Consider the following 13,260-nt stretch of genomic DNA (forward strand, 5'->3'; position numbering starts at 1 on the left):
ACGCCATTATATTAATCCATTCTGGGTGGGAACCCCTTTTTGGTGTTTCAAGCATTATGATACGCTTTAGCTATTGAAAAATAGCAGATCTACAAGCTTGTAGGTCTGCTATTTTTGAAAAACCGTGAAAATGTGGCATGCACAAATTTGGAATATATATTTTTCAGAGCTAATGACTAATGATTAACTCAAATCTTTGCTCCTTGAGGGGGGTCCAAGGAACAACATATTTTCAGATGGGTGCAAATACAGATCATTCTGGGGGTCGTTGACATGGAAAAGGTTGAGCACCACTGACATAGAAACATTTTTCAGAAAACTTTTAGGATTTTGAAGGATTTTCTTTTTTTAGAATCGTCCTCAGGTCTAAATGGGTTAAATGCAATGTAACGGTAATGAGACTTTTCACCCACGGTTCTGCTCTGTCCTCTGTACGTACGGTAAAGAGTGCTCCATTGGGGAGGGCATACTGAGCAATGTGTGCATGCATTCATAGGGCAAAGCATTGCAGAAATCAGCACGCCACAGCCCTGGGAGGCAGGCAGGCAGCACACGTTGAACGTGGGCCAGTATTGAATATGTTTGAAGCCTTTTGTAGGGCCATGCCTTCCGCCCCCACGCACAACAACTGAACAAAACAAAGTGCGGGGGTCCCTCGTCGGGAGGAGGACCCTCGTCGAGAATTTATTTGGGAACATTGTCTATACGTGCGTGGGCAGAGAGAGAGAGAGAGAGAGAGAGAGAGAGAGAGAGAGGGGGGAGAGACAGAGGGGACATGGACGTGGACTCACAGCGGGAGCGGATGTAGCACTGGTGGCAGTTGAGAAGGCCATTCCTGATCCGGACGTCTGTCCCCGTGGTGGTGTCTCCCAGCTGTCCTTTACACACCCCACACTGATGGACAGACAGACAGACAGACAGACAGACAGACAGACAGACAGACAGACAGACAGACAGACAGACAGACAGACAGACAGACAGACAGACAGACAGACAGACAGACAGACAGACAGACAGACAGACAGACAGACAGACAGACAGACAGACAGACAGACAGACAGACAGACAGACAGACAGACAGACAGACAGACAGACAGACAGACAGACAGACAGACAGACAGACAGACAGACAGACAGACAGACAGACAGACAGACAGACAGACAGACAGACAGACAGACAGACAGACAGACAGACAGACAGACAGACAGTGAGAAAGGGTTAGAGGACACGCAGTGAGAGAGAGCAAGAGAGAGAGAGAGAGAGAGAGAGAGAGCAAGAGAGAGAGAGAGAGAGAGAGAGAGAGAGAGAGAGAGAGAGAGAGAGAGAGAGAGAAAGAACAGCAAAACCTACACCGTAATGTCTTTGCCAAAAAATAAGCAAGCTTGTAGAGATCTGCTATTCATTCATTTATTCATTCATTTATTTATTTATTTATCTGCTTATGTTTATTCCCAACCCATGATATGGATGCTGCGTTTCAAGTGCGTAAAGCAGTGTGTGTGTTGAGCAGAGCTGACAGACCTTAAAGCAGTGTGTTTGTTGAGCAGAGCCGACAGACCTTAAAGCAGTGTGTTTGTTGAGAAGAGCCGACAGACCTTAAAGCAGTGTGTTTGTTGAGCAGAGCTGACAGACCTTAAAGCAGTGTGTGTGTTGAGAAGAGCCGACAGACCTTAAAGCAGTGTGTTTGTTGAGCAGAGCTGACAGACCTTAAAGCAGTGTGTTTGTTGAGCAGAGCTGACAGACCTTAAAGCAGTGTGTGTTTGTTGAGCAGAGCCGACAGACCTTAAAGCAGTGTGTGTGTTGAGCAGAGCTGACAGACCTTAAAGCAGTGTGTGTGTTGAGCAGAGCTGACAGACCTTAAAGCAGTGTGTGTGTTGAGCAGAGCTGACAGACCTTAAAGCAGTGTGTTTGTTGAGCAGAGCTGACAGACCTTAAAGCAGTGTGTTTGTTGAGCAAAGCTGACAGACCTTAAAGCAGTGTGTTTGTTGAGCAGAGCTGACAGACCTTAAAGCAGTGTGTTTGTTGAGCAGAGCTGACAGACCTTAAAGCAGTGTGTGTGTTGAGCAGAGCTGACAGACCTTAAAGCAGTGTGTTTGTTGAGCAAAGCTGACAGACCTTAAAGCAGTGTGTTTGTTGAGCAGAGCTGACAGACCTTAAAGCAGTGTGTTTGTTGAGCAGAGCTGACAGACCTTAAAGCAGTGTGTGTGTTGAGCAGAGCTGACAGACCTTAAAGCAGTGTGTGTTTGTTGAGCAGAGCTGACAGACCTTAAAACAGTTTGTTTGTTGAGCAGAGCTGACAGACCTTAAAGCAGGTGATGTGGAAGTACAGGCTGAGAGTCTCGATGATCATGGCCGCTCCCTTGCCCAGCGGATGACCGCAGCTGGAGCACAGCTTCTTCCCACTGACTGACCTGAAGGAAGAACACGTGTGTGTGTGTGTGTGTGTGTGTGTTGGGGGGGGGGTTGGAGAGATACAAGAAGAGAGAGCAAAAGATGGAGGGAGGGAGAGCGAAAGATGGAAGGATTGCAGAGAGAGTTGTAGAGTTCAAGTTAATTAATTATAAATTATATATATATCTGCAAACTTGTATGGTTTGAACTGTCAGTTTTGAATATTTCAACTGAGGTTATACGACTTTGGCAACAGATAAGAGACGGAAAGAGAGAGAAGTAGAGACTGACAGAGATGTAGAGTAACTCGTATAGGCTTGTGATTAATCTGCTATATACCAGACGTGATCTGAATGACTAGATTGCATCATGTGTTCAGATAGAAGTGTCAGGAAACATCTTCAAGATGCCCAATGATCCACAGAGTGTGAACAAACGGGGTTCATTCATAGCGTATCATGTATTTGGAGCTGAAGTGTATTATCTTCCTTTATGTAGGACATTTTCTCGCCTGTTAACCACACGAGTGACCCTATTCTGGGCCATGTCAGACATAAACGGTGAACATTCGTCCAAAATATATGAACATTCAGCGAAAATAGCCTAATCTACAAGCTTCGCAACGCAACGTATCGTGATGTGTTGCTTGTAAATTGGCTATTTTATAGCTATATGTGATGTATTGTACATATAAAGCTAAAGGATAGAGCAAGGAATTTAGCTTTGTGTTTTCAGCCTATATTCCTTTCTCTTCCGGGTCGTTGAATTTACATTTTGTGCGTGAGTTGGTTGGATATGATTTATGACGATGATTTCCTTGTTGTATAATGTGTTTTGAGACAGATAAATACAAAGACCAAAAAATAAAGTGATTAAGCTTCATTTTCCATTGAAGTGAGGGGGGAAAAAAAGCGGTGAAGCATAAAATGACGAAGCAGTAAATTCATTTTCACTGTGACACCCCCCCCCTGTGGTGCGGTGTGTATATACCTGTTTGGAGTAGGAGGAAGGTGCTGCTGTGTGTCTGCTGGAGGCAGCAGCGGGCTGGGTGAGGGTGACTTAGGCAGGCTGCGGCCCGTGTTGTTATTATCAACGGGGCCGCACCTAGAAAAATGGGACAGCAACATGCAGCATGATGATGATGATGATGATGACGACGACGGTGACGACATACCATACCATTGGCTCCCACACTGACAAACGCAAACCAATCCCAGGCCTAGGAGCGAGCGTGCTCACGGACGACCATGAAATCTAGTTACCATGGGACCACATGCAGGAACCCCCCCCCCCCTCCCCCCTGCCTCATTGTTTTTGACTGGATTGTGTTTTGCGTGATAACTATAAGCAGGGATGTGTAAAGATGTGATGTTGTGTATATGCGTTGCAATATGATTCTTATAGGAGACCATGACTGAAAACAGCACCTTTTTTCAATGTCCATGGAGTAATATAAAATATTTACTTCATGGGTGTGACAGGGAGAATAGTGTTACAGAATGATACAAGACGCCATCTGGTGGCCATACAGGTGATTTATATAAAGTCAGTCTGTAAAATGTCCCCATCCTTCCAGGAAAAAAGTAAATAAATAGCAATAAGAAGGAGAAAAAAGACCAAGTGCTGCACTGAGAAACACTTATGTCAATACCATCTACACAGTCAGGGACGTGCACACATAGACGTCAAAGGGGGCTTCAGCCCCTGCCCTTTTACCCGTCTGTAAAACAACTGCCCTTTCCAGGCCATAAAATGCAGCATTTACTACATGGTGAAAGAAATGCAAATGCCACTCCTTTCCTTTCCATGCCATATATACCGGAAGGCAGCATTTCCCCCGAAGTCTCCTGAACTTGGAACGCAGCATTTTGCGTTGAACTAATTTGTTTCTAAAATCTAAATCCATGTCGTTACACACCACATCTCCAGTAGATAAAAGAGTGCTGGGTTGCGCCCCGGAAATAGCCGATCTACAAGCTCTCAACGCAGCGCAGCGCGACGCGTTGTGTGCTTGTAGATCTGCTATTTTCGCTATTTTTCTCCAAAAGTGCCCTCTTTACGGGATTTCAGCCCCTGCCTCTCCAACACTCTTTGCACGTGCAGAGAGTGTATATGAAATCAATACAAAGCACAAGCTGCAAAACAATGTTTTTGGTTTGGACTACTTTGGTAGGGTAGATGTGAACCTTGGAATGCTGTTCCACAATGCCGACGACGGTTTTCAGAAGAAAAATGAAAACGTATGTTTCTTCTATATCAGTGGTGGTTAAACCTTTTCATGTCAAGGCGCCCCTAAGATTATGTATTTGTCCATGAACCCTCATCTGGAAAGATTTTGTTCCAGGGACAGCCAGAAGGGTTGGATTGGGGGTCCAGGGGGTGTACTTGTACATCAAGCTGCCTAACGCTACAGAAACAGGAGATGGGCTCCTGCCTTATATGGGCCTCATGGCTCGGCAAGGCTACTTACTATACTACACCCAGAATCAAAAATTTGAGTTAAAACAGTTTGCTTGAAATAGCAATAGCAGACAGCAGATCTACAAGCGAAGTGACACGCTATGAACTTGTATATATGCTATTTTTGAATGATCAGAATATAAAGAACCGATGTGCTATAGCTTAGGAGAAAGAAGGGACACCCGCACAACGCCACTTGCTAGGTTCAGGAGCATTTATTTTTAAGAGAGCAACGTTTTGGTCTTGCGACCTTCCTCAGGCTTCTACAAGCTCACAACGCGTTGCGGTGCGACGCGTTGAGAGCTTGTAAGTCGGATATTTTCAGGCCGCAACCCAGCACTCTTTTATCTTCTGGAGATGCAGGTGTACGACATGGATTTCGAAACAAATTAGTTCAATGCAAAATGCTGCGTTCAAGTTCAGGAGACTCTTGAACCTACCAAGTGGCAGTGTGCCTTCATTCTCCTACGTTGTATGCCTCGTCACCATCGCACCTGCTCCAAATTGCCTACCGGCTGTGCGGAAGTCATCTCTCTATAACTATATATACTGTAGGTAAAATCTAAATTTACTAAAAAACGTAGTTTTTTAAGTAACTAACCTCCACATCCTCATCCACCCCTTCACCAACAGCCACCCACCTGCGGTCTCCAGATGTCTTGCCGGACTTGCGGCCATCCAGCTGTTTCTTGTCAGGCGTCAGGGCCTTGTTCTGGGGTGTGGCCTGGGCAGTGGGCGAGGCCATGAGGACTCTTTGGCCGTTGGGTAAACTCTGGCTGAGTGGCTCTGTCTGGCTGCTCAGCGAACTGAAACAAAACAGGATAAAACTCATTTTTTGAGATGTATTAAATTACATAAAAGAAAACACCAGTGCCAGAGCCTATGATTTTAATCTTTGGCTGGAGGGCTTGTGTTAGGCCACTGGTAAAAATGTACAATATTTATGATGTTAATCCTTCTCTCGTAGTCTTTGGACGTCTTTATCCTGTTGTAAATCCAACAAATTTCCTCCTCAAGGATCAATTTAAATGGATAATGTTTCAGATTATCGTGAAGATTGGGGTCATTTTGCCTTTGTACCGACCGTGATAGAATTAAAAACAGACAAAGCTACAATAAACCAATCGATCACCAAAAAGACACAAAGATTACAGAGCTTCCACATGACATGTTCCGCTAGCTTAGCTCATATCAGACAAGTGTAATGTACAGGAAATAACGTATGACATTATGGCCCGTGTGTGTGGTGGTTTCAGTAGATCTCTACACAGATGTGTGTCGTGATGTGCAAAGTGGTTTTGTTTGTTGTGTAATGGCTAACTCATGTTCAGACTGTGTGAGCTGACGCGGAATACGCACAGTACTATGTAGAAACAAGCAACCATTGGGCTATTTAAAGGGTATAGTTCAGATTTTCTTTAACTTAAGCTGTATGACATACTTGCCATTAATATAGTGCTTGCAACTGTATTTATATTCGCTATTTTTGTCCTCTTCATAGTATCCTCTTCATATGGGATTTCAGCCCCTGCCCCTCTAACACTCTCTGCACGTCCCTGAGAGGCACACAGGTTCTACGTCACTAAAAAGGTAATGAACCTACCATTGCAGATGTTAGGTAGAATTATAGGCCCACACTGTGCACGATAATGCTATACTACGACACCAAACTCCTCGTAATGGTGCCGGCCAACGGCAGAATAATCTGAATAGAATTACCTGCCGAAATGTCGGTTTCTCCCCCAAAGAATAAATAAAGCATTGGCACTTCTTGTCTCTTTAAGACTACTATTTAGAATTAGGCCCAGACACAAACCAGTGAACAACCAACATATTATTACTGCCTTTTTTGAGTGATTTCCAGTTGACACCATATTACACCCATGTGACACTGGTACTCAAACCTTCAGCGGAACAACCAGCTAATTTTTTATTTTAGTTTTAGTCGAAAAACTTGAATAGTTTTCATTTGTTTTAGCCACATTTTAGTCACCTGAAATGTCTTAGTGTTAGTCTAGTTTTAGTCGACTAAATGTCATGCGATTTTAGTCGACTAAATCTACAGTTGATTTAGTCGACTAAAATGTATTTTGGCGGGCCTTGATGCCGTCGTAATGGCTGATTTTACACTTGATGAAAATAGCATTTTCAGCATGCAACCAAGTGTAAAATGACTTATACTGGAACTCTTGTCCACTAGCCCCTTCCTAACAGTTTAATCTAGTTTTTATTTCTTGACGAAATTGTTGATATAATTAGTCATAGTTTTACTCATCATAGCTTAGTTTTCATTTCGTTTCTATAGAGTTTTCGTCAGTGAAAAAAGGTAGTCGACGGACATTTTTTCGTCATAGTTTTAATCGACGAAAACAACAGTGGAACCAACCTTCTTCCTGTCTTCATGCTCTCGTCCGCCGTGCTGATGTCACTGCTCCGGTCGTCTCGCCGCTTCCATTCCACGCTCTCTGCTGTGCCCCCCCTCTGTGCCGTCCAATCAGAAGACAAGGGAATTTAGTTTTTTTTTAAACGGCCCCCAAACAAGGAGAAATGTGAGTGGTCACGGAGTGTGCCGATGACCTACGGTACGTATTCAATCACGTCTATCTTAGGACATGTGTGTGTGTGTGTGTGTGTGTGTTTGTCTGTGGTGGAAAGTAACTACATTTACTTAACCCATTTAGGCCTGATGTCGAAATTAAAAAAATGTCTTTTTGTGAGTACATTTCCCAACAGCTTAGGTGGTTCGGGCATCTGGTTAGGATGCCTCTCGGGCGTCTCCCTAGGGAGGTCCTCGAGGCACGTCCCACTGGGAGGAGACCCCGGGAATTAAGACCAAGGCGCAGTTGGAGGAAACACATCGACTCACTGGCCTTGGAATGTCTCGGGATCCCCCAGGTGGAAGCCACTAATGTTGCTCTGGAGAGGGAAGTCTGGAACACTCTGGTGGAGCTGTTTCCCCCCGTGACCCGACTACGGATAAGCGGTTGAAGATGGATGGATGGATGGACGGATTTCCCGGCACATCTCCGGACGCGTGTGTGTGCGCGTGCATGCGTGTGTTTGTGCCCAACATGAATCATGTTAGTTAGTTAGTCAGTATGGTTCAGTAATTCCCTCACCGTCTGTCTCTCCAGCAGCTCCTGCTTGCGTTCCCAGTCGGCCAGCGAGCGGACGATGGCGTCCTGCGGCCCGGGGGTGCAGGGGGTGGAGCCTGTGGAGGAGGAGGCGGGGTCTGCTGGGTTGGGGGAGGGCGTCAGCGGGGTCACCGTCTCCTCTAGTATCCTCATCTCCTGTCAGGAGGTGATGGGGGGGGGGGGGGGGGGGGGGTGTTAGAACCTACCACACCCGGTCAAGTAATTTCCCCAAATTCAACGTACCAAAAGTTAACTCTGAACTAGGTAAATGAAAATGTACTTAAAGTATTAAAAGCAAAAGGACTTATATTGCAGAATGTCCCATTTTACAAGTTCAAAATGTGCACAAAATCTATTGAAAATAGCAGATTTTGCAGATCTACAAGCTCACAATGCGCAACGCACTTCCCATTGCAGTCAGAACTGCAGCATCACTCCCAATCTTCCGCCGTAGTCTGAAAACCCACCTTTTTAGACTCCATCATGGCCCATAGCACTTACCCTACCCCCTTAGATAGCATTTCTGTAGACTTAGATAGCATCTGATACAGACTTATAGCATGTTATGTAGACGGCACTATAATTGCATTGTATATAGTCATAGCACGCCATAGTACATATGTATAGCATAGTAGTATATATATATAGTTTATATGTATAGTCTCATAATATAGATATTCCACTGTTACTTTCTTAGCTTACGCATGTTTTATGATAAATGCTTTTGTGATGTATTCCCATGCTTTTGTTCTTGATTATTGTAAGTCACTCTGGATTAAGAGCGTCTGCTAAATGCCTAAATTGTAAATTGTAAATTGTAACGCACGTAGTCACTAGTAACCAAAGGAGTAAAAGTACAAAGTATTTTGTCTCAGAGATGTAGTGGAGTAGAAGTAAAAGTATTGGAAATTGGAAACACTCAAGTAAAGTACAAATACCTCAACCTTGCACTTAAGTACAGTACTTAAGTAAAAAGTACTTAGTCACCATTGGGTGTGTAACAACACAACACACCTCTTGGTGGTACCTCCTCTCCTCCGCGGCCACCTCTCTCTGGGCCCTCTCCCACTCCTCCTTCAGCTTGGCCTGCTCACAGTGGTACTTCTCCTGTTACCACGGCAACACAGAGGACCACAGACAGCACAGCAGCACAGAGCATCACGCCAGAAAACAAGAGGAGGGATTATGTCAGTGAATGAACTGGCAAATTCAGGGCCGAGCACCTATTTATTTATTTTTGCTGAATGCTCGGTTATTTACGACATAGAATAGGGAGGCTATTAGGTTCCATGTGGGTATAAGGCTGTTTGAACTCTTATTAGACTTACAGCAATCACTGGCAGGAATAAAACCTTAAAACGGAATGCTGGTTTTGCCTGCCTGAACAGTTTCAGACAACTTAAGCTTAAGGCTGCATGACGTCCTGTGACATCGTTTGCTACAATGTCCAATGCTATATTCTTTATTCATTCTTTCTGTTATGCTCTGACAGTAGCTAGAGGGAGAAACGCAAACATGGAGACCAAGAAGAAGCAGGCTGAGCAAGAAGCAGCAGATCATGCAGGGCTTCGGGTTTCTACACACCTTTTATTGCTATAAACACGTGTGTGTAGGAACCCTTATAGAGCGGCGTGCAGACAACAGGAAACAACAGGACGGAAGGGAGTCAGGTCAAACAAAGGTCATTCATACGCCGGTCATTCGTCCGTTTCAGTGCATCTCAAATGGAACAGCAGACACGCAGACAAACGTGTGCTTTCTTCCCCGTTGTTGTTGTTGTTGTTGTGAAAGGCACACGTTGTGCGATTGTCACAATTCAGTGACGATGTGATTGTCCAAATTTGGGGTCAGGGGTCATCGCCATGCGGGCTTGTGGTGGCCATTTTGTCCAGCATTCTATCCATGGTCATCATGGACACATGTAATGACCGGACAGTGATATGACCAGAAAAACACATAGCAAGAGCAAGAGCTATAGTCTTAAATTACCTTTACATGTCTGTAACTCTGAGAGTTATTATGGGGGTCCTTGGAAATTTAAACCACTGTCCTAGTAGTGGACAAAAGATCTAGAATTTGCCACAGACAAGACCTGGTCTTGTCATTATGGCCCACGGACACATTTGTCCTTTAAAACATGCCATTAAAAACACTGAATTATTTTGCCGATCACAATATAAAACTGCATAAAAATATCTAAAAGTCCAAATGGTGTAAAACTCAAATCTATAAAATCCACTATCATTTAAAAGTCCGCACATAATATATGGGATTGGTGATTTTCTGTATCTCTCAGTTCTGCATGATGGGGTATACGGACAGTCGGACACATTGATGACCCCTGGGCCTCCAAAAACAAACAAGGTTGGACAAAGGAGGCTGATATATTGAGATGCACGTTTTGGTTGCGAGGAGGAGGAGGAGGAGGAGAGAGAGGGTGGTCTGGGCAGCAGCAGCAGCAGCAGCAAACCTTGGACAGTGGTTTGTTTCACTGTGTGGTGTGGGTGGTTGTGATGTTGTGAGACACAGGCAGCATACTGTACCGCCAAGCTAGGGCTCTTCCATTGCACAGGGCTGCCCTCTAGTGCTCAAAAGCATCTATAACAGTATAGCCACGCTGTGACTTTGGAGTCATATTATGCAGTCAGTCACGCTGAACAAACATGGAACCATGAAGCAAGCTGGCACAGGTTAATGCAACAGGGTCAGTCCTCCAGGTAGTGAGTGTCAGTGTAGCTCAACACGATTCAAAACTCAAAGGGAGCATCAGAAACTGCCTTGCTTATGCACGCACGACACGACCCAGGCTTTGTTTTGTCTCATAGCAAGCCCCCCCTGCAGTTTGTTTAGCCAGAACGGCCATGCTAACATGGCTATACTCTAACTGGGTTATTATTATGTCAAATGGTAAACAACATCACATGCTGGATTAGCATTATGCCATTAGGTTCTGCTTCTATGAAGCAGAAACCAGACACTAGTACCAAGAAAATACATGCGGCAAAATCCTGAGCGTTAACTAAAAACTTGGAACCATGAAGCAAAACTGTACAGCTGTGACAGTGTTCATGCTGTGCTCCCCCTGTATGTTGAGGTAGATACATGCATGCCTGGGACACAGATATGGCCATGTTTTTCAGGCTGAAAATGCCCCCTTTAAACCCACTTTGGGCGGGAGCACCTTTTGGTGTTTTAAGCACTATGCTATGCTTTAGCTGTTGAAAAATAGCAGATCTACAAGCTCATAGGCGCAAATCTTTGAATATATATTATTTTAGAGCCAAGGCGAGAGCTATAATAACACCGGTGCATTTCTTTCACAACCACCACTAGATAGCACTGTGGTAGCGTTGAGGAAGTGGTGCTGCCACCACCACCTTGGAATGAAAACGCCCCAATACAATCTTGGAAGCAGAGCAGCGCAAACCCTTATGCTATATATATATAATGGAAAAAATAAAGCTTTCATTCTTGGCAAAGCAAAAGTTCTTTGTCGATATTGAGAGCTATAGAGCGTCGCAGGCCCGCACCCTCGAGAGACCTGGAAAATAATTCCCAGTTCATTTTCCTCATAGACTTTTCAAAAAGTATTTATTTAAAGACGTTTACGTCGCGGACAAAGCCAACTCTTGTCGTGACAAATCATGACAATGAACACAATGTTTTGGGCCGAACAAATAATTAGAAAGAAGGCAAAAACGGCAGGTTACAACACCTTTTTTGTTGTTTCTTTGTAATTATTTGTTTGGTCCAAAATATTGTGTTTGTTGTCATGATTTGTCACGACAAGAGTTGGCTTCATACGACGCTTAAAAGGTCTTTAAATAAATACTTTTTGAAATGTCTATGGGGAAAATGCATTGGGAATTATTTCCTGGGCCTGGCGTCGTCATGAAAGGGGGCGGGACTGCGACGCTCTTACGAACAATGGAAGTCCTTGTTAGCGAACGCCATGCTAGCCCATAATATAGTTCCAACACGGTGTACCTGCAGCATGCGCTCCTGCTCGTGCTGCCACCTTTCCTGACGCTTTCGCTCCTCATCGGGGTCCCAGGACCAGCGGTCCCCCCCCCGCACGGCCTGGGACAACACCGGGACTGACACCTGACGCACAGACACGTACTGACATACAGTACATGCACACACACACACACACACACACACACGGGTATGCGCGCGCACACATGCACAACCCCAACCCCCCCCCCCCCCCCCCCAACCCATGCACACGACCGCAAAACCCAGACACACATACACCAACGAACACACACCGATAAAGACAGATATGGACCCCGCAGCATTATACAACCCACCCCCGGACATCAACACGCGCACGCACGCATACGTTCACGCACACACACACCCGCGGAGAAAGGAGGAGAAAGAAAGGAGGGAGGGAGGAAAGGAGGAGAAATAGTTTCATCTACCACAACAGCACTAATCCAATGCTAGCCAAACGACTCCTACTAAGGAGAGAAAAAAAACACACACATACAGTAGAGAGAAAGATGAGCATAAAGGGAAAAGGAGAGAGCAACGTTGGCCACTTTCTACAGATTCAGCATCTGGCATGCAGAAGAACCAAACAATGGCAGCAGCTATGCTGAATATAGAACTGTCCCATACGTTCCCTGCACATGGGAAAGGCAGGATATTAATCTCCATACGTGTAGGCGGGGAACAAAATCAGTGCTAACTCTACTCTTCCCTCCAAGGCCTTACGGGAAACAACTATGTGAGTAGAGAAAATGCCCTATCAAAGCTGTGGCTGGTCAGTGTTATTAGAGTAGGAGCACTTGTGATGTTATTTGTTGTTACAAACACACAAAAAGGTAGTCCCTGCTGTTCACCTTTGTACGGGAATACTAGATAAAGAGACATCTGGTAAGCCAAGAGGGACAGGTAAAGCCTTTTGAGTTTTAGCGTCAGAAGATACAATAACAAAAGTCAGATTTACTCACGTTTCCACAATGATTCGTCTCAGCCTCCTCTGTAGAGAGCAACATTAAGACAGTTAGTGGGGAAATGAACATCCATCAAATAAATGTAATCACACAGAGATATTAAAAGGGATTACAAAACACCACGACGTGAAATACTGATGAATAATGAGACACCTTTTTTACAATAAAAAATAAACACCAATGAGTTATTTGACAGACCCTGAACAACTGCACAGTTGACACGGACGGAAACACCTAAAATAATCATATAACAGCACAAATAACGATCTCTCCACCCAAAACACCCCTGGTCACGAATGGAACAGAACAA

At 44.7% G+C, this 13,260-nt stretch overlaps 1 protein-coding gene across 10 annotated transcripts in view; it reads right to left on the reverse strand.

The window, feature by feature from the left end:
- limch1b (LIM and calponin homology domains 1b) overlaps positions 1 to 13,260 on the reverse strand; it is a 161,407-nt gene that overhangs the window by 3,646 nt on the left and 144,501 nt on the right. For 6 of the 10 annotated variants that reach the window (XM_083786082.1, XM_083786090.1, XM_083786083.1 and 3 more), the window contains 9 exons: positions 12,948 to 12,976; positions 11,974 to 12,108; positions 9,001 to 9,093; positions 7,972 to 8,142; positions 7,239 to 7,333; positions 5,494 to 5,658; positions 3,383 to 3,496; positions 2,304 to 2,412; positions 792 to 894 (listed from right to left, as the gene is read on the reverse strand). In XM_083786082.1, coding sequence (XP_083642208.1) covers positions 792 to 894; positions 2,304 to 2,412; positions 3,383 to 3,496; positions 5,494 to 5,658; positions 7,239 to 7,333; positions 7,972 to 8,142; positions 9,001 to 9,093; positions 11,974 to 12,108; positions 12,948 to 12,976 — 1,014 coding nt within the window. The remainder of the gene's footprint in view (positions 1 to 791; positions 895 to 2,303; positions 2,413 to 3,382; positions 3,497 to 5,493; positions 5,659 to 7,238; positions 7,334 to 7,971; positions 8,143 to 9,000; positions 9,094 to 11,973; positions 12,109 to 12,947; positions 12,977 to 13,260) is intronic. The other 4 variants (XM_083786089.1, XM_083786087.1, XM_083786085.1 and 1 more) reach the window with 3 other exon arrangements.

Source organism: Protomyctophum parallelum, assembly GCF_964188405.1.
Source record: "Protomyctophum parallelum genome assembly, chromosome: 16".
NCBI classification, from domain to species: domain Eukaryota; kingdom Metazoa; phylum Chordata; class Actinopteri; order Myctophiformes; family Myctophidae; genus Protomyctophum; species Protomyctophum parallelum.